We start from the raw sequence: 22219 nt of genomic DNA, 5'->3' as shown, positions 1-22219 counted from the left end.
TATAAACAGAGAAAAATATCAAGATTAAGCGACAGAAAAATTTCAAACTTCTTTTAGTTGAAAAATATCAACTGGAAAATACTCAAATGGGGGTCAGTGAGGATTATTTGAAAAAATTATGACACATGACTATTAGTGCTAATATAAAAATGGTCATAGAAAATTTCTAAATGCAATAGAAAATTATAACAAGTAAGAAGCAGAAAGTGAGTAACTAATAAAACCTTTAAAATTTCAACCTCAATTGTAATCAAAGAAACTCAAATTTAAATAGTGAAGTATCTTTTTTCTTTTTTGGGATCTACTAATATGAAAAATACATAAATAAATACTGAATGTTAAAAAGATGTAGTTATGGCAAACATACAAAGCTGGTGATAGTATGAATTTAGTCTTTCTGGTGATGATTTGGCAATGTTTCAATCCCTTATCAATGAATCTATCTAAAGAAAATAAAACATCAAAGCTTATGGACAAAGTTTTACGTTAGAACATTATGTTCAAAACTTGGAAATGATCTATATGTTACACAATAGGAATATGATTGAATACATTTTTGAACATTTATTAAATGACTTGGGAATGACAAAAATTTTAAGTAAAAAGTAAAATATAAAATTATTTCTATATTATAATCTTAATTTTAAAAATAGAGTTGAGGTTAAGACTGCGAGCCCCAGGGTGTCACTATTTGCCTTCACAAATCCTATCTTCTCCACTTATTAATTGTGTAATCTGGACCCTATTACATAATTTCTTTGAAACTCATCTATAAAATAGAGATAATCGGCCAGGCGCGGTGGCTCAAGCCTGTAATCCCAGCACTTTGGGAGGCCGAGGCGGGTGGATCACAAGGTCAAGAGATCGAGAGCATCTTGGTCAACATGGTGAAACCCCGTCTCTACTAAAGATACAAAAAATTAGCTGGGCATGGTGGCGCGTGCCTGTAATCCCAGCTACTCAGGAGGCGGAGGCAGGAGAATTGCCTGAACCCAGGAGGCGGAGGTTGCAGTGAGCCGAGATCACGCCATTGCACTCCAGTCTGGGTAACAAGAGCAAAACTCCGTCTCAAAAAAAAAAAAATAGAGATAATCAGCGTAGTACAATGTCCATAACAAAGTAAGCACTCAATAAATACCATCTCCTAGCTGCAAGCAGCAACACTAGCATTTGTGAGCATCAGGAAGGGAGACTAGATGGAATCATATGAGGTTGAGTGGCTGTCTCTAAATACTGAGATTATGAGGGGTTTATATTCATTTTAATTCCCTTTTTACAAATAACCACAAAATTAAGTTAAATGAATTATAAAATATAACCAGAATAAACATGGTATACTTAAGCTAAGGAATTTCATATCTTCTATAGGAATTAATTTGCACCAAAGGTTAAATAATAGAAATATACTTCCTAGGAATGTCAGTAGATAAAAGTAGAACCATCAATTATAATATACAGTATTCATTATTTTACTTACAGAGTCTCCTGTCTTGGCTGAGACAAAGTGGCTACTAAAACCATTTTCCTGGCAAAACCGTAAGTGTTTTTCAGGTTTTATTGTTCGCATATGCTCCAAATCAACTAGAAAGGTGTTAAAGAGAGAAAAGAATTCAATATTAGAGTCTATAAAAACATTTTTAACATATTTAAATTTGATTTGCTTTCCAGTATTACATTCCAGCTTAGTCAGTAACTGTGTAATCTTGGGAAATTTATTAAACCTCTTTATGCCTCAGTTTCCACATCTATAAATTGGGATTAATAAATATTCTTACTTTGTACAGAGTGATTTGATAATTAATCTATGTATAATGCACAATGACCAGCATATTAAGTGCTACAAAAAACTGTGAGCTATCATCATTCTCTGTGTAAGTTCAGGCACACTGATGATGCCCAACAAAGATCTACTTAAAGTACATTTAAACATAGTGATTAATTGAAGGCAAGGTGTACTTACCCAAGCATATTGGGTTTGAAACAGTTTTATTACTTTAATAATAATTAGCTCTATAATCTCTATAGGCTTGAATGTTAACACAAATATATAATTTTCTCCTTAACAGATCAATATTACATGTGTGTTTACATTAATTTATAAGCATAGTCTAATTTCACAAAGACATAGATCAGTTGGTTTTCATCTAGAATATCCATTTTGAGAGTAAGGGGCAAGGATATATTTCCTTGAATAGTTGTAGGCGCTTTAAAGAAAAGCACAGTACTCATATCCAATACTGGTTTTATCTGGCACAGTCTATTTTTCCAAACGTGATCTTTTATTTAACAGCTTCTCTTTTTACAACACTACAGACCCTATAAGGGTGTTGATTCAATGCAGTCAAATTATAAGGCAAATATATGCACAGGATTTAAGGACAACTAGGCTCTTTGAGTCAATATAGGAAAAAAAACTTAAACTGATTTCCTGAGGAAGGACCCAACTGACTTGTAAAAACTTGTAAATTTGCAAATCTAGTAGGCCTACATAATAGTGCCAATTGATAATCAACTAAAAAATGCACTCATACTACATAAAAGCCTTTATTTAAAATTATATTCAAAGTTTAGTTTGTAGGCTCAAGGGTTCTCCTCTAGGAGATTTTTTTTTATCTAATGGGGTATTCCTAAGCCCCATTTATATTGCTTACCTTGGAAAATATGAAGTTTTTGTTTATTTTATTTTTTTGAGATGGAGTCTCATACTGCTGCCCAGGATGGAATGCAATGGCATGATCTCAGCTCTCTGCAACCTCTCCTTCCCGGGTTCAAGCAATTCTCCTGCATCAGTCTCCTGAGTAGCTGGGATTACAGGCATCTGCCACCAAGCTCCGCAAATTTTTTTTGTATTTTTAGTAGAGACAGTGTTTCACTATGTTGGCCAGGCTGGTCTCAAACTGCTGACCTCGTGATCCACTCACCTCGGCCTCCCAAAGTGCTGGGATTACAGGTGAGCCACTGCGCTGGTCTTTTTTTTTTTTTTTCCTTTTCTGGCCACAGTTACTGTTCCTTAAACATCACTGACTCCTTATTTACAAGAACGGGACATGAAATGTCCAGATACCACAGGCATCAAGTTGTGGAAGACTAAAATACTAAGCTATTAGCACTGCCACTAATATATCCCGTTTATCATAATATTGAAGCTAAAATAGGTTTCTATTTCAACAAGAGTAAAGAATGAATCATGTCACCAGGAAAAATTCCCATTGAAATCACTATCCACTTAAATCAATCAATCAATAAAAATTGTGTCATTTAATGAGTGTGTGCATTTGTTTTTTCTAATGGTTTATTGTTTTTTTCTTTCTCTTTCTCTCTCCTTCCTTCCAAATCCCCATCTATCATTTACTACTCAAACAAAAGTTTTTCCTAACAAATATAACCATGAAAAAACTAGTAGTACCATTGGTAAATTAAAAAAAAAAAAAAGATTTATTCTACAAACATTTATTGAGCATCTATTATATGCCAGGTATTGTGGTAGGTAGTGATATGCTTTGACTGTGTTCCCACTCAAATCTCATCTTGAAATGTAGCTCCCATAATCCCCATGGGACATGAGAGGGACCTGGTGGGATGTAACTGAATCATGGGGACAGGTTTTCCTGTGCTGTTCTCATGACAGTAAATTAGTTTTCATGAAATCTAACAGTTTTATAAAGGGCAGTTCACCTGCACACACCCTCTTGCCTGCTGCCATGTAAGACATGCCTGTGCTCCCATAGATTTTAGCCCAAAGGGAACTGTCAGAACTGAATGCTGCAGGGCAGTCTTGCCTATCACACAGGGCTAGTCCAACCTGAGCACCCCTTGGTCTGCTGGCCTCTCCTGGAGCCCCAGCCTGGCCACACTTGCTTGCAGTACCGTGTTGGATGTGCTGGGGACCCACATTATACTCCCACACTGGGGGACTGTACCCAACTGCTGGAGAATAGTGCTCACAGCCACATACCAGCCTGCCTGCTTCCTCACCCCACTGCAGCCTGACAGCCCCGCCACCTCCAGAGTCCCACTCCTGCACCAACACTGTAGCAAGAATGAAACTCGGCAGGGAGAACAATACATAATCATCAGATTCTCCAAGGTTGAAAAGAAAGAAAAAATGTTAACAGCAGCTAGAGAGAAAGATTGGGTCATATACAAAGGGAAGCCCATAAGAGTAACAGCAGACCTCTTACCAGAAACCCCACAAGCCAGAAGAGATTGGGGGTTAATAGTTAATGTCCTTTGAAAAAAAAAAAAAGAAATTCCAACCCAGAATTTCGTATCTGGTCAAATTAACCAACTAACTAAATAAATAACTTAAGATCCTTTTCAGAAAAGCAAATGCTTAGGGAATTCTTAGTAGACCTGGTTTACAAGAGCTCCTGAAGGAAGCAGAAAATATGGAAAGCAATGACCACAACAAAAACATATATAAATACACAGACAAGTGATACTATATAGCAACCACACAAAAAAGTCTGCATAATAGTTATCTAACGTGATGATGACATCCACAGGCAAAAGAATAAAAATAGGCTCTTATCTTTATCCATAGGCAGAAATCAACTCAAAATGAATTAAAGCCTTCAATTTAACACCTGAAACTGTGAAACTGCTAGAAGAAAACAGGAGAAATGCTTCAAGACATTGGTCTGGGCAAAGATTTTTATGGATGAGACCTCAAAAGCAGACAACAAAAGCAAAAAATAGACAAATGGAATTACATCAAACAAAAACCTTCTACACAGCAAAAGAAACAATCAACAGAGTGAAGAAATAACCTGAATAGGAGAAAATATTTACAAACTATGACAAAATATTAATATCAAGAATACACAAGGAACTCAAAAAACCCTAGGAAACTCAAGGAACTCAAGACAACCTAGGCAAAACCATTCTGGACATAGGAACAGGCAAATATTTCAGGATGAAGATGCCAAAAGCAAAAATTTACAAATGGGATCTAGTTAAACTAAAGAGCTTCTGCATTAACAAAAGAAACTACCAATCTACAAAATGGAACAGACAACCTACAGAATGGAAGAAAAGTCTGCAAATTGTGCATCTGACAAAGATCTCATACCAAACATCTACACAGAATTTAAATAAATTTACAAGAAAAAAATCAACTCAATTAAAAAGTGGGCAAAGGACATGAAGAGACACTTCTCAGAAAAGTTGTACATGGAACCAACTAACATATGAAAAAAAGCTCAACATCACTGATTATTAGGGAAATGCAAATCAAAACCACAATGAGATATCATCACACACTCGTTAGAATGGCTGCTAAAAACACAAAAAGTAACAGGTGCTGGCAAGATTGCAGAGAAAAAGGAATGCTTACATACTGTCAGCAGAAGTGAAAATTAAGTCAACCATTGTTGAAAATAGTGTCGTGATTTTTCAAATACCTAAAAAGAGAACTACCATTCAACACAGCAATCTCATTACTGGGTATATACCCAAAGGAATATAAATCATTCTATCCTAAAGATATTTGCAAGTATATGTTCCTTGAAGCACTATCACAATAGCAAAGACATGGAGTCAACCTAAATGCCTGCCATTGATAGACTGGAAAAAGAAAATATGGTACATATACATCATAGAATACTATATAGCCATGAAAAAGAAGGAGAGCATGTCCTTTCTGGGAACATGGATGGAGCTGGAGACCACAACCCATAGCAAACTAAGGCAAGAACAGAAAATCAAATGCTACATGTTTCACTTATAAGTGGGAGAAAAACAATGTGAACATATGGACACATAGGGGAGAACAACAGACACTGTGGCCTACAAGAGGGTGGAGGGTGGGAGGCAGAAGAGGATGAGGAAAAATAACTAATAGGTCCTAGGTCTAATACCTCAGTGATGAAAAAATCCTTACAACAAACTCTCATGACACAAGTGTAACTATGTAACAAACATGCATATGTACCATGAACTTAAAAGTTTAAAGAAAAGATAGTATGAAGTTATGATTAGCAAAACAATGAAAATCTAAGCATTATAATTGTCTCTGTTATTTTGGTCATCATATGTAATCAATCATAAAATTACATTAAACTTAATTATAAATTGTGAAGCCTATTTTACATTTTTACTTACTAGAGAAAAATATTAACAAACCATGTACCATTGGAGAAATGTTATTACTGCTGCCAATTTAATGGCTCAAGTGATATATGGAAAATAGTACAAAAACAAAAATGTATTCCTCATTGTCAGTACATTTTATTTGAAGATACAAGGAAAGCAATCTTGAAGTATGAGAAGCAATTATACAGTATGGAGGTTTGCTACACATTTAGATAAAGTACAGATGGTTTGAATATATCATCTTTTGGCATTTGGTAGATTCTCCTTAACAGAGAACTCTGAAGAAAATAGCTGTCTGTCCTTCTCAAAAAAACATTTATGCAGCCAACAAACATATGAAAAAAAGCCAATCATCACTGATCATTAGAGAAATGCAAATCGAAACCACACTGGGATATCATCTCATGCCAGTTAGAATGGTGATCATTAAAAAGTCAGGAAACAACAGAAGCTGGAGAGGATGTGGAGAAATAGGAATGGTTTTACACTGTTGATGGGAGTGTAAATTTGTTCAACCATTGTGGAAGACAGTGTGGCAATTCCTCAAGGATCTAGAACTAGAAATACCACTTGACCCAGCAATCCCATTACTGGGTATATACCCAAAGGACTATAAATCATTCTACTATAAAGACACATGCACATGTATGTTTACAGCAGCACTGTTCACAATTAGAAAGACTTGGAACCAACCCAAATGCCCATCAATGACAGACTGGATAAAGAAAATGTGGTACATACACACCACAGAATACTATGCAGCCATAAAAAAGGATGAGTTCATGTCCTTTGCAGGGACATCAATGAAGCTGGAAGCCATCATTCTCAGCAAACTAACACAAGAACAGAAAACCAAACACCACATGTTCCCACTCATAAGTAGGAGTTGAACAACAGGGACACAGAGATAGGTATGTCACACACTGGGGCCTGTTGGGGGGTGGAGGGTTAGGGGAAGGATAGCATTAGGAGAAATACCTAATGTAGATAATGGGATGATAGATGCAGCAAACCACCATGGCATGTGTATACCTAAGTAACAAATCTGCACATTCTGCACATGGACCCCACAACTTAAACTATAATTAAGAAAGAGAGAGAAAGAAAGAAAGAGAGAGAGAGAGGGAAGGAAGGAAGGAAGGAAGGAAGGAAGGAAGGAAGGAAGGAAGGAAGGAAGGAAGGAAGGAAGGGAGGGGAGAAAAATAGTTGTCTGTGAAGAATTAAAGGAAAAAATACATGTTTTCAACATGATTGATTCCTCAATTTAAAAAAATTTATTTGTATGGAGTGAATAATTTGACTGGAATGAAAATACAATTCTGAAAAGATAGCATCACCACTTTTTTTTTTTTAAGACAGAGTCTCACTCTGTCACCAGGGTGGAGTGTAATGGCGTAATCTCGGCTCACTGCAACTTCTGCCTCCTGGGTTCAAGTGATTCTTCTGCCTCATCCTCCCAAGTAGCTGGGAATACAGGTGTACACCACCATACCCAGCTAATTTTTTTGTATTTTTTAGTAGAGACAGAGTTTCACCATGTTGGCCAGGATGGTCTCGATCTTCTGACCTCATGATCTGCCCACCTTGGCCTAGCACCACCAATTTTGAATGCCAGAAAGTATATGTGCTTCTAAAGACACTGTCCACTTAGTACAAAAATTGTTAAGAGATCTGGTCATTTTTCCTCCCTAATTTTCCCCATGTCAAATTATAAAATTGATAACCCAAGAACTCCCAGTTTCAATTTTCACCCATCACTATCCTTCAGTATTTTCTAAGATCTTTTAACAAATGTGGTATTATTCTAACATATCTGCTTTCAGACAGAAAGATTTACTTGGAGAGTTGGATACACCATAAAAGAAATGCTAATGAAGAGCAACATTTTATTGGTTAAAAATGTAGTCTTCCAAATAGAATAGAAAACCCAGCAATAAACCTTATATACAACACCAAATGATCTTCCATAAGGAGGCCAAGACAAATCAATGGGGTAAAGGACAATCTCTTCAACAAATTATGTTTGGAAAACTGGATTTCCACATGCAAAAGAATGAAATTGGATCCTTATCTTACACCACACACAAAAATTAACTCAAAGTGAATTAAAGACCTTAACATATGACCAAAAACGATAAAACTCCTGGAATAAAATACAGGGAAAAAGCTTCATGTCATTGGACTTGGTGGTGATTTCTTGAACATGACACCAAAGCAGAGAAACAAAAGAAAAAACAGACTAATAGGGCCACATCAAACTTAAAAACTTTTGTGCATCAAAGCACATAATCAACAGAATGAAGACACAACCTACAAAATGGGAGAAGACATTTGCAAACCATATATGTGACAAAAGGTTAGTATCTAGAATATATAAATAACTCCTAAACTCAACAAAAAAAACACAATTTACCAAAAAAAAAAAAAAAAGCAAAAGGCTTGAATAGATATTTCTTCAGAGATAATATATTATAAAAGAAATGCAAATCAAAACCACAAAGAAATATTACTGTACCATCAAGGTGGATAAATTTTAAAAACAAAGGATGACAAGGATGTGGAGAAATTGGAACACTAGTATATGTTGGTGGACTGTAAAGTGGTGCTTCTGGTACAGAAAACTGTATGGGGGTTTCTGAGAAAGTTAAAAATAGAACTATTGTATGATCCAGCAGTCCAACTTCTGGGTATATATCCCAAAGAACTGAATGCAGAGTATTGAAGAGATATTTGTACATCCAAGTTTACAGCAGCACTAGTCGTAACAGGTGGAAGGTATCCAAATGTTCTTTGATGAATGACTGGATAAACGAAATGCTGTGCATATATGCAATGGAATATTATATAGCCTTAAAAAAAGGAAATCCTGTCACATGCTACAACATGGATGAACCCTGAGGGCATTAGGTTAAGTGAAACAAGCAAGTCACCAAATGCAAATATCATATGATTCCACTGTGATGAGGTAACTGAAGTAGTCAAATTCATAGAGACAGAAAGTAGAACGGTGGTCACCAGGGGATGCGGGAAGAGAAAAAAGGGAAGTTATTGTTTAATGGCTACAGAGCTTCAGATTTGCAAGATGATAAAGTTCTGAAAATCAGTTGTACACAACAATGTGACTACATTAACACTACTGAGCTGTACACTTAAAATGTTGAGATGGTAAATTTTGTTTTTTAACCACAATTTAAAAAAATACCTTTCCAAAGCTACAGTTTCTGATAATCCATCACTCTGAAATACTTCAATGGAAAATTTCAAATTTATACAAAATAGTAGAATGACTCTTGAAGTACCCATCACTTAGTCTCAATAATTGTCAAGTCATGACCAATCCTATTTCATGCATACCACCAGTCTCAGATTATTTGAAAGCAAATTGAACATATACATCACTTCATGTATAGCTATTTTAGTACCATGTTTATTTTAATTTCATTGAGGTTTACCGCTTTGATTCAGAAGCAACAAGTTAAAATTCTGAATCTAAAGTGGTGACTTTTAGCCTTCATTTTGCCCTGTTGATTCTAGTGGAACACTAACTCCCTAAATTTATGCGACGGTTCAAAATTTCACTTGGATAACTTCCAGGATCAAGTGGCCTATATACTAGGATATAGAGACAGATTTGATGAGTAACAAGAAATTTATGGTATTAAATAGTAAACAATTCTGATTAAAATTACATTATGTCAAATATCTTTATAAAGAAAATGTCCTAACAGCAAAATTTTTTCATATCCCAAGAGAAGACCTCTGTTATTATTTTACTGATCCAGAGATGACAGATTATAAACAAGATCTTGTCCCATACAATTTCTCGACTTTGCATTAGGTAAATTTAGAAGAATCTTGGGCTGAATATAGTTATAGTTCTTCAGTTATTCACAGATTCATGTGGAAAGAGTATGGCATGGTGATAAAGAACACACTCTCCAACAGTGTGCAAGTGTTATATTTCCTCCATAACCTGCCCAGCACTTGTAATCTCTTGTTAATAATAAGGTACTATATTCTTGATAGTTGCTAAGAGAATAGATTTTAAGTGTTCTCACCACAAAAAAATAATTATTATATTCTTGGAAGTTGCTAAGAGAATAGATTTTTCAATGCTCTCGCCACAAAAAAAGTGGTAAGTATATGATATAAAACATATGTTCATTGGCTTAAGCCATTACACAATGTAGACATATTTCAAAACATAATGCTGTACACAATAGATATATGCAATTTTTGTCCAAATAATTAATTAAAAATAAAGACCAAAAAAAAGAAAAGAAGAAGGAAAGAAAAAGAATATACTCTAGAAGCCAAATTGCCTGAATTTGATTTCCTGTTCTGTTAATCTCCACAGGACCTAGGGACAAGTCACTTAATCTCTTTTGCTCAGTTTTCTCATCTATAAAATGAGAACAATAATAGTACCTATCTCATAAGGTTTCTATAGTGGATATGATGAATACATACACAAAAAGCAATGACTAACACATGGCAAGATACTGTATGTGACGGGCATATACTCAACAAGTATTAGCTAGTGTCACTGTGATATGTCCCTGCATTCATTTACTCACCAACTATTCATGTAGTGCTAAAAGCTGGGAAGGCTAAGAGGGACACAAATAAAAAGATGCTATATAATGAAATCCTGAAAGCAGGAGAGTAACAAAGATCTATATAAGACAATCTACAACAGCAGTACAGAGAAAGGAAATTTCTACAACTGCTTAGGGATGATAGGTACAATACCACGGAGAAAGTGATGCTTCAGTTACATACTGAAGGAGGAGAAAAAATTAGTCAGATAGCCTTAAGGATAGAGGGGATGTACATTCCTTTCAAAAGAAATATGTGCAAAAGCATCTGAAAGAACCTGGCTACCAAAAGCTAGTGAGGTCAACAGGGCTTAGGCTTAAGGATTGTGTATGTGTTAAGAAGTTTATGTGTAGAGAGGTGGTCATCTACACAGATACACTTTTCACCTAACTTATCTCACATAATCAGGCCTACTGAAGGGGGGAAAATATATACATACATATATATATATATATATATATGCACAAAAAGAAAATTCTTACAAGTGACATATTAGCAAACCTTAAATGTTTCCTTGTTGGATTTAAAGTACTTTCATTGACTACACAGACTGAAAACTCTTTGTTCTAAATTTAGAAACTATTCAAAAGAAAATTTTAAATGATAAAAAATGTTAGTCTCCTATAGATTTTCTGATTATGACATTTTCTTCTGTTTAGCCATCCTGTATATGTAAATAATTAACTAAATCATAACTTTAAAAATCAAAGATGGCAAGTTTTATACCTATTATATACATGCAGCTGATTATTTTTCCTCCTTAAAGTCACTACATTTCTGTACTTTAATCAAAAATTTATTCAGATTAACTGTAGAGCTATAAAATCACAGGCTACAAAAAAAATAGTCCATGCACTTCTTTAAAAGAGGTAAAACAATACTTCAAATTTATTCAATAAATTTGACCACCTATTATATGTCAAGTACTATGCTAATAAGCACCAAGGATAAATGAGGGAGCAATATAGGCATTATCTTTATCCTCACATTAGTGAGGCAGAAAGAATAAGTGAGTAAACATGTAAATAAATGAGTCAATTACTACAATTATCATAAGCTGAAAGTGGAAGAGGTGACCAGATAAGAGAGTAACAGAGTGAAAGAGCGGAACAGAAAATCAGGATAGCAATGACAATGTTATATAGGACAGGCCTCTTTGATCTGAGATCTAAAGCAGCAGACCCCACCTTTTAAGCACAAGGGACTAGTTTCATAGAAGACAATTTTTCCAGAGATTGAGATGGTGGGGGTGGGGCATAATTTTGGGATAAAACTGTTTCACTTCAGATCATCAGGCATTAGATTCTCCTAAGGAACACATAACCTAGATCTCTCGCATGTGCTATCCATAATAGGGTTCGTGTTCCTATAAGAATCTAATGCTGCTGCTGATTTGACAGGAGGCAAAGCCCAGGCAGTAAAGCTCACTACCCACTGCTCACCTCCTGCTGTGTGGCTGGGTTCCTAACAGGCCATGGAACAATACCAGTCCATGGCCCATGCAGCTGGGAACCCCTAATCTAAAGGGTAAGAATAAAACAAACCTAGTTAAGCGGTAGTTGGAGAAAAAAGTTGATTTAGTCTTTGGGACAGGGACGAAACCTGGAAGAGGAAAAAGACTAAGTACAATTGGGGAAAACAAAGAAGCATAATAAGCAAGAATAGTAGCTATAGTATAATAAGGATAGTACTCAAATACAGCAATGGGAAACCATTGAAAGGCTATAACCAACAACACAATATGACTTTGCATTTTGAAAAAATGACTCTAGCTGCCATGAGGAGAAAGGATGTCTGAGGACAAAAAACAGAAGCAGAGAAACCACTTTAAGAGACTTCTGAACCAATATAACTCTGTTTCAAAATTTACAAAAACCTCTGGAGCCTCATAACAATCTTGGCAAATGGGTTAGCATTATTCTAACTTCACACACACACACACACACACACACACACACACACACACACACACAAAACTGAGGTTTAGACTGACTTAGCCAAAGTCTCAAATCTAGTCATCAGTAGCATCATAATTAGAACTATGTTATCTGATTCAAATCCAGCGGGAGGTTCTCAAAGAAGAAAGAACATCAACTTTAGGGACTGAATTAACAGTCACTTAACAGTCTAAATTTTACTTAGATTCTTTATTAAAATGATAAAGACAAATTTTAAATAATCATTACTTTAAAAATGTGCACTGTTATATAGCTGACTTCACATGTATTAATATATTAAAAGAATTAGTAACAATAAATCATAAAAACCAGCCCTTAAGCATTATAGAACAAAAGATATGCTTTGTCTTATCACTTGATTATACAGTTATTTACAAAGAACTTGCAGTTGTATGTACAAGTTGTGAAATTACATAGTTTTAAAATGATCCATAATTAGCCCAAACATAAAAAGCAAATTTCCCTTAATAATTTATTAAATTTGATTCACGTGCTTAAAATTATGTATACACTTTGACTTCGAAAACAGACACACACACACACACACACACACAAATGCAGATAGCCAAGTATACAATTACTTTTCTTTTTAGGTACTATTTGTTTACTGGCATTCAAGATTCCTTACCCCAAATCTCCTCTATATCTACCTATATGATTACTGGTAACAAAGGAGAGAAAAGTCTTAAAAGATATACTATTAAATGTAATATATATATATATATATATTTTTGGAGACAGAGTTTCGCTGTTGTTACCCAGGGTGGAGTGCAATGGCACGATCTCGGCTCATTGCAACCTTCGCCTCCTGGGTTCATGCAATTCTCCTGCCTCGGTCGCCCGAGTAGGTAGGACTACAGGTGTGTGCCACCATGCCCAGCTAATTTTTATATTTTTAGTAGAGATGGTGTTTAACCATGTTGACCAGGATGGTCTCTATCTCTTGACCTCATGATCCACCTACCTTGGCCTCCCAAAGTGCTGGGATTATAAGTGTGAGCCACCGTGCCTGGCCAATAAATATTTTTTTAAACTAGACATATCAAATGTATCAGAGCTACTGATACATTTGTATCAGCTCTGCACATTTCACAGATCAGAGCTACTGATCACACTAAATGTTGTAAAGTTTTAAGTATCATTTTAAAATGCTAAAGCACTTTATAAGAGTATCTATATTATACTGGCCTGAGGCTTTACAATGTTCCTAGTTTCCCAAGTATTTATTTTTCAACATGCTGTAAGAACATACTCTATAATGAACAGGACTTTTTCACTGAAATCAGAATGTTACTCCATGCATTTTAAAAAGGGAATATATTATATGGCAATTAATTATATTATTATTGTCTACTTGCTGTCAATGGGAAAAAATTAAAAATATAAACTATTTTTGCCCCTCAGTCCATACATAATGGCAAGAACAGAGTATTCTCAGTGAAATTATAGCAAAAAATGTCACTAACTTAAAAGAAGCAAAAGCAAAATATAAATATAGCACTTGCGCAGATTTTCACAGTAATTTTTAGGTTATCAAGGAAACATCTTGAGTGTTGATCTGGTTATACTCAATTCAAACAAACTGCTTGTCACATTAACTACCTCCAGGAAGTTACTCCAAACACAAAATAAACTGTTTATGCCCCTACTCAGATAGATAACATGACAGATTGTTATTAGTTGAAGACAGATGAAATACATTAATTTGATTGTGAGCATGTGTTTAATTTTACCCTGCCATGTACACTCTCTAATGCTGTCTTTCCATGATGACACAGTAAATCATGCCGTATTAGAAGAACTGCTAATGCAAGAAAATAAGAAATTACCAGAACTTGACTTTGACTGAGTAGATTCTTAAACCAACCTTCTTACAAATATTACTGCCTGGAAAATCCATGTGTTCCACAAAGAGATGAAGAAAAAAGGTGTCATCAAAGGAACTACTTTTGTTTCTAGTATAAATGTAAAGACCTCAATGCAGTTTAGCTATTTTCCCGTATAGTAGTTTCTATATTTCTTTATAAGATGTCTCTTCTTTTTCACTTTGTAAACTGGGTTTTAAGTGTTTATCAATTTGTATAAGCACTTTGTATATTAAGGACATCTGCCATATTCATTCCAAACATTTGCCTTAGGTTAGGATTCTCCTTTAAACATTTCATGAGGGTTTTGAGATACGGAAATTAAGACTTTACGAAATCAAATATTCTGAGATAATAAATAAGCTTGCTACTGTTAGCTTATGCTTATTTGGTTCTTTTGTTACATGCAGCTAAAAATAAAAATGAACAAATTAACAGCCAAAAAATTGCATAATAAAACAACTACTCACAAAGTATTTGTTATGTGAAGAGAAATCTTTTTAGGCTCTTGAAATAAATACAAATGATCAGCTATGTCTAAAATAATATGTATCCCTACATTTTACAGGAACACTACACAGTGACTGAAAATTAATCAACTACATTTTCACACCACAGTAAGAATGGATCTCACAAAGGTTGGTGAAGGCAACATGCAAAGGACTACACATATATAATTGCATATATGTAAAAACTTTAAATGGCATAACAACATTATTTGATGATGTCTACACATACTACAAAAAGAAAAAGAAAACCAAGAAAAAGATCAAGACTATGGATAACAGTTACTTCTGAGGTTAGAAGGAGATGGATAAAGGCACCTGCTTGGCTCTGGTGTGCTAGCAGTGCTCTACTGTGACCTGGGAATACTTACGCTTTAAACTATATACATACTATATACGTACTGTATAAAAGTTTCTATTAAAATTTAAATTTAAATCTACTAACATATATTCCTACCAACTATAATAAAAGTCCTACTAAAATTAAAATAACAATATGACATTCTTCTCTTCAAATCTAATTTCTTATATGATCATCAAGAAAGGTCACCGTTGTAATATTTATTCATGGTTTTATTATTTCTTCCAATTACTGCTATTAATCCTTTAAATCATCAAATCGTTTTCTTGTGACCTATCCTAACATGTCATGAAACTTGTGGATTTTCTCTTTAATTATTCTCACCTGACTCTGCCACGTCTTCATTTGTTAATTTCTTTGTTTCTAGGAATTTTCCAGCACTTCCAAATATTTTACATATTGCTGCAAGATTTTCCTACTCAAATTGTATTGTGTTTATAGTGTACAATCACATACATATCCACAAACCAACCTATAAGGATTCTAACGGCATAATAATCTTTGTAACACCAAGGAGTCACAAAAACAACACCAATAGCAGCCAGTATCAAGACAGAGGAAGGAGTAAGAAAGAATTCACATTAATTCCTCCATTTCATCACTTAGGTTACCTAAATCCTTTCTAGTAATAGATAATGCATAAATATTTCTCCTCTTGCCTCAGGTTAGAGGAAATAATAGCTCTAAAAGCACTATTTAGTCAGTAAATCTTTCTATATTTGTGGCTGTCTACAACTTTTGTTGCTTGTATAACATCTGTGCATATTTCAATCATGAAGATCAGAATTTGCCAACATATCAAAAGCCTAAAAATCCTGGAAAATTAATAAACTGTCTTTTTATTTTATTCATGTTTTGGGCATTTACAACAGGAACTCCTATAAGACAATTTCAGACTGGCACAGTGCTATAGAGGTTCATCTGCAAATTTCTACATACTAGGTAGATAAAATAAGGCCCAAATTCACTTATACCATTCATACATACAATTGCATTAAAAAGAAGTGTATTTGTCTTTCCTAGACATTGGTATACCCTGGCATCTCACGAAGTACACAAGCCACAGTAAGATTGCCTCAATTAGGCAGTTATATTTATGGTTATTAAATTCTTCTTTAGATTTTCCATTACCAACAATGACCATATATTATAATTAGCCATATTGGGAGATGGGGAATGATAGAACATTAATTGAAGTAACAACAAAGTAAAGAGTAAACAGAAAACTGCCCAATCACAACAGAATTCAGAGTAGTAAGAACTGTAATTGTACACCATCACACTGTTCTACAGGCACTTAACATGTATTAAATCACTTAATCCTCACTACAAACATAATCTGACAGATGAGAAAAGTGAGGTGCAGAGAAAGGGATAAAATACTTTATATACAGGCACACATCTAGTAAGTGATGGAGCCACAACTCAGCTGCAAGGCAGTCTAGCTCCAGAGTCTGTATTATGAGCTACCTCACTGCTTTCTCTTCATATGTGTAGTCATCTACCTCCAGCATTTTTCACGTATATTGCTTCATCCATGTCATCTCAATTAAGTATATATAGTTCATTCATTTTTACTACCATATAACACAGCTTTGTATAAATCACAATATACAAATATTTCCTCCAATTGATGAACACAAGTTGTTCCCAACTGTTAGACACTAACAACAAAGCCATGAATATTCTTACTTAGTACATGTCAGCTGATAATATGCCTAGCTGTCTAAGATACATAGCAGAGTAGAACTGCTAAATCAAAATCTATGCATGTTCAAATTTATAGAATGTCAAATTGTTTTCAAAGTAGCTGTGCCAATTTATAATCCATCTAGTAGTGAATATGAGTTCCTGTAGATAGGCATTATCTACCACTTGTTATTCTTAGGCCTCTAGATCTGTGCCAATCTAGAAAGCATAAGCATCTCGTGTTCTTATTTTGCATTCCTTGATTAGCAATGAGACTGCACTTATTTTTATATGTCTTTCTTCTTCCATAGAATTTCTATTTGTGTTTTATGTCCTTTTTTTTAATGAATGGCCTTTTTCTTGTAGATTTTAAAAAGTATACCAGTCTTTTTCAGTTATTTGTATTATGCATACCTTCTCCCAGTTTACGGCTTGTCTTTACTTCTTTACTGCATCATTTCATAGAAACAAATGTTTATCTTCTGTAGTTAACATAGCCAATATTTAAATTTAGCACTTATGTCTTGCTTAAGAAACCCTTCCATACTCTAAATTAGGAAAGATATCCTTTTTTGTTTTATTCTGTAAAGTTGTACCATTAACACTGTAGCCCTTAATCTATTTGGAACTGATTTTTGTGCATAGTAACAGCCATTTTCTTTTTCTCTACAAAAATAAACAGCTATCCTAGGACTACTTATTAACCATTCTTTTTTTTTTTTTCAAAGATCTTCTACACCATCTCCACTATAATATCCAAGTTCTACTCATGTGATGATTTGTTTCCAGTGTCTCGATCCTGTTTACTTGGATGAATTCCCTATTGTCTTTATAAGAGCTGTTGCAAGTAAATCTTGATAACTGTCATGATAAATGCTTCTCAGAAGCATATTCTTATTCTTGGATTTTTAATCTTCTCAATACATTTTAGAAGCAGTTTGCTTACATACCAGACACAAATACCATTTAGAGTTTTGATTGAAATTATGCTGAATAGATAAATCGATCTGAAGAGAACTGACACCTTCATAATACCGAGTCTTTGTATCCTTGAAAATGGTATTTGCTGTCTTTCATTTAGGTCTTGTTTAATCATTTGATAATTCTGTAGTTTTACTTCTTCCTTTTCAATTTGTATGTTTTATATACCTTTTTCTTGCAGTTTTGTAACAGCTAGGACCTTAAGAATAGTGTTGAATAGTAGTAGAAATGGATTTCCTTACCTTGTACCTAATCTTAGGTGGAAAGCAAATTCACTATTTCATCATTAAGTGTAGGGTTTTCACAGATGCCATTTATGAATTTGAATAAGTTTCTTGTCATTTTCTCATTCCTAGTTTCCTGAGACCTTTATTAATTAGAAATGGATGCTGAATTTTATCAAATGTTCTTTATGTTTCTATTGAGATCACCATATGGCTTATTTAGCTTACTGATATGGTAAGTTACATTAAATAATTTCAGATATTACACCAGCACTGCATTTCCAGAATAAACTCCACTTAGTCAAAATATAGTATCCTTTGTAAATATTTATTGCTTGATTCAATTTGTTAATATTTTGTAAAGGAATTTTTCATATCTATGTTCATGAGCAACACTGGTCTGCAGTTTTCTTACAGTGTCTTCATCTGATTTTAATAAATTATTATATTGGTGTCATAAATAAGTTGGAAGGTAGTCCAACACCTTTGGTTTTCTGGAAAAGTTTAAATACAATTAGTATAATTCATTCCATACATGTTTGGTAGAATCCACAAGCAAAACCATCTGGATCCATAGTATTCTTTGTAGAATTCTTTGTGGAAACATTTCAAATTATGAATTCAATTTTTTTCATAAATGCAGAAGCATTCAGATTATTTCTAGAGTGAACTTAGTTCTGTCTTTAAAGGAATTTGTTCATTTAATCTAAATTTTCAGGCAATGGAAGTAAATATTTTCATAATATTCACTTACACTCCCTTTAATGCCTAAGAATTTGTAGTGATTTCTTTCATTCCTGACAGTGTAATTTGCATCATCTCTCTTTTTTACTGTCATTTTGACTAGAGGTTTATCAGCTTCATTATCTTTTCAAAGAATCAGCTTTTGATTTCACTAATTTCTCTATTTTTTAAATTTCTTCTCTTACCTTTACTTTTTTCTTTTTCTGCTCATTTTGGGATTAATTTTCCTTTCATCTTCTATGTTCTTAAGATGGAAACTTAGGTCACTGATTTTGAAAATTTTTTTTCATTAGGTCACTGATTTTGAAAATTTTTTTTCAAATATAAGCATGTAATAATGAATGCTAAACATACTAATGAATGCTAAATACTGCATTATCAGCATTCCATCAATTTTTTAGTGTAGTATTTTTATTTTTGTTCAATTCAATGTATTTCCTCTTTGACCCACAGGCTATTTAGGAGTTGTTCAAATTCTTAATATTTGAGAATATTATAAATATTTTTTTCTGTTACTGATTTATAGTTTAATTCCATTACTGTCAATGAACATATTAAATTTGTTTTAATTTGTTAATGTTCATTTTATAGGCAAAAATATGGTCTATCATGATAAATTTCATTTACACATGAAAGCAAGTATTCTTCTGTTGTCAGATGGAACATTCTATACCTAGTAGGTCTAGCTGATTGATGTTGCTCATGCCTTCTATATTCCTACTGATTCTCTACATGTTCCACTAGTTACTGATAAAACATGTAGACATTGATAAGAGGATTGTTGAAACCTCAGCTTCAATGGTAGATGTGTTTATTTAATGTTTCTCTTCTATAAGTTTTTGCTTTGTGCAAGTTCTCCTGGGTTTAGAATTGTTATACCTTTTTGTGACTTGACCCTTTGATCATTATGTAGTGTCCTCCCTTATCTCTACTAAATTTCTTGTTTCTCATGTTAATATAGTTACTTCAACTTTTTTTTTATTAGTCTTTGCAAATTATTCCTTTTCCCATGCTTCTACTTCTAAGCTATCTAGATCTTCATATTTAAAGTGGATTTTTATAGATAGTATATAGTGGTCAGGTCTTGCTTTTCTATCCAATGACATTATTTATCTATTTTAATTGACATATTTAGACCAGATGTCAGCAAACATTTTCTGTAGGGGCCCAGATAGTAAATATTTTAAACTTTCTGGGTCTTATATTATTATTAGTTTTGAAACAGGGTCTCATGCTGTCTCACAAGCAGAAGTGCAACGGCATGATCACCACTCACTCACTGCAGCCTTTGCCTCCCAGTTCCAAGTAATCCTCTCGCCTCAGCCTCTCAAGTAGCGGGAACACAGGCACGTGCCACTGTATCAGGCTAATTTTCATAATATTTTGTAGAAAAGGGGTTTTGCCATGTGGCCCCGGCTGGTCTTGAACTCCTGAGCTCTGGTGATCCACACCCCTCAGCCTGTCAAAGTGCTGGGATTACAGGCATGAGCCACTGTGCCCAGCCCCTGGCTTGTACAGTCTTTGAAGCAACTACTGACTTCTGCATTTGTAGTGAAAAAGCAGTCCTAGGAAAGATAGAAACAGATAAGTGTGGCTCTATTCCTATAAAACTATAGACATTTAATTTTGAGTTTCATATAATTTTCAGGTGTCATAAATTATCATACTTTTTAACTTTTTCTCCAACGATTAAAAAATGTAAAAACCATTCTTAGATAGTGGGTCATACAAAAACAGGTTGTGAGCCAAAGTTTGCTGTCTTGTGTCTATACCTCTGGCTCTAAAACCTTTAGTGGCCTTCTACAGATCTTGTGAGAAAATCCAAACTCCTTAAACTATTTTGTCTACTTCTGAATACTTCCTGCTTTGCACTCTGTTCCAGCTGTCACAAAATGCTGTGAAGTCCCCTTATATTCCAGACTATTTGCTAACTTCCGCAGTTTTATTCATTCTTAGACTGTCCTTTCTCACCCTTCTCTTTCTGGCATATTTCTGCATATTGCTTAAAATTCTGATTCAGTATTATCTATGCTGTAAAATCTTTCCTGCCCACTTTCTCCTGTAAAGTACTCTGTGTACCAAGTACATCACTTTAAGTTAAAGCTATCATACTCTCTCTCCTACTATTGTGCTTGGTATAAAAAAGGCCATCAAGAATGAGTAAATAAATGAATGAATACTTTAAAATCCTAGAAAAATTAAGATGTGCAAATGTTTATAATACATAAGAACAAAATAAAATTCCAACATATAGTTATGCATGTATAATCAAAATGCATTTAGCCAAGTTAATTTTTTGAAAAGTTTTTAAATTCCCATAAAAATGAAACTATTGTCTAAATTATAAAATATCCCTTAGATTTTAATATTAAACAGTAACGTAACAAACTCTCAGATGGTGCTAGTTCAATATGACAATAAACTAAGAAATAAATAATAAGACAACTGTGCAAGAAAATGCTTCCTCTAAAAAAATAATGCATCAAGTTGGCTGGGCACAGTGGCTCACGCGTGTAATCCCAGCACTCTGAGGGGCCAAGTCACGCAGATTGCCTGAGGTTGGGAGTTCGAGACCAGCCTGACCAATATATAGCAACCCCATCTCTACTAAAAATACAAAATTAGCTAAGCGTAGTGGTGCATGCCTATAATCCCAGCTACTCAGGAGGCTGAGGAAGGAGAATCACTTGAACCTGGGAGGCGGAGGTTGCGGTGAGCCGAGATTGCACCATTGTACTCTAGGCTGGGCGAAAAGAGTGAAACTCCATCTCAAAAAAAAAAAGATCTACTTAAGGAAAAGTTACAAGTAAAGACATTCCTAACAGAAAACCACTTTTGAAAGAGTAATAATTCATTCCTCAATCTAAGATTAAATACAACATTTAATCAATTTTCATAAATTCTTTTCAAAATAGAGTAAAGTGATTGGTAAACAACAGTGCATAAAAAGAAAAAAATCTTGAAGAAGGAGCTTAATTTCAAACCTAGAAATACTCTAGGCTTGAAACATCTCCATTGCAAAAAATTGCAATAAATGACAGTGGTAGGGAGGAATTTGGAAAAAGGAAAAAAACAAAATTATACCAATCAACTTTGATGTCCATTTTTAACCAAAGAATATTTTTCTTACAGAAACTAAAGTGGATATATTCAGTTAATACATTTTAACAATACTAACTAGTTTTTTTGTTGGTTTTCA

At 34.2% G+C, this 22219-nt stretch overlaps 1 protein-coding gene across 14 annotated transcripts in view; it reads right to left on the bottom strand.

Annotated features, from left to right (window-relative positions):
• Nucleotides 1–22219, bottom strand: part of RAB28 (RAB28, member RAS oncogene family) — a 303321-nt gene that overhangs the window by 206087 nt on the left and 75015 nt on the right. For 13 of the 14 annotated variants that reach the window (XR_013533198.1, XM_054253474.2, XM_078367512.1 and 10 more), the window contains one exon: nt 1478–1581. Coding sequence is in view for 13 of the 14 variants with exons in the window: in XM_054253474.2 (XP_054109449.1) it covers nt 1478–1581 (104 nt within the window). In the remaining variant the exon portion in view is untranslated. Of the gene's footprint in view, nt 1–1477; nt 1582–20300; nt 20556–22219 lie in introns of those variants that run through there. The other variant, XM_078367518.1, reaches the window with a different exon arrangement.

Source organism: Callithrix jacchus, chromosome 3 (assembly GCF_049354715.1).
Source record: "Callithrix jacchus isolate 240 chromosome 3, calJac240_pri, whole genome shotgun sequence".
Classification (NCBI taxonomy): domain Eukaryota; kingdom Metazoa; phylum Chordata; class Mammalia; order Primates; family Cebidae; genus Callithrix; species Callithrix jacchus.
The sequence above is the reverse complement of the archived record's forward strand: the minus strand, read 5'-3'. Positions and strand labels throughout refer to the sequence as shown.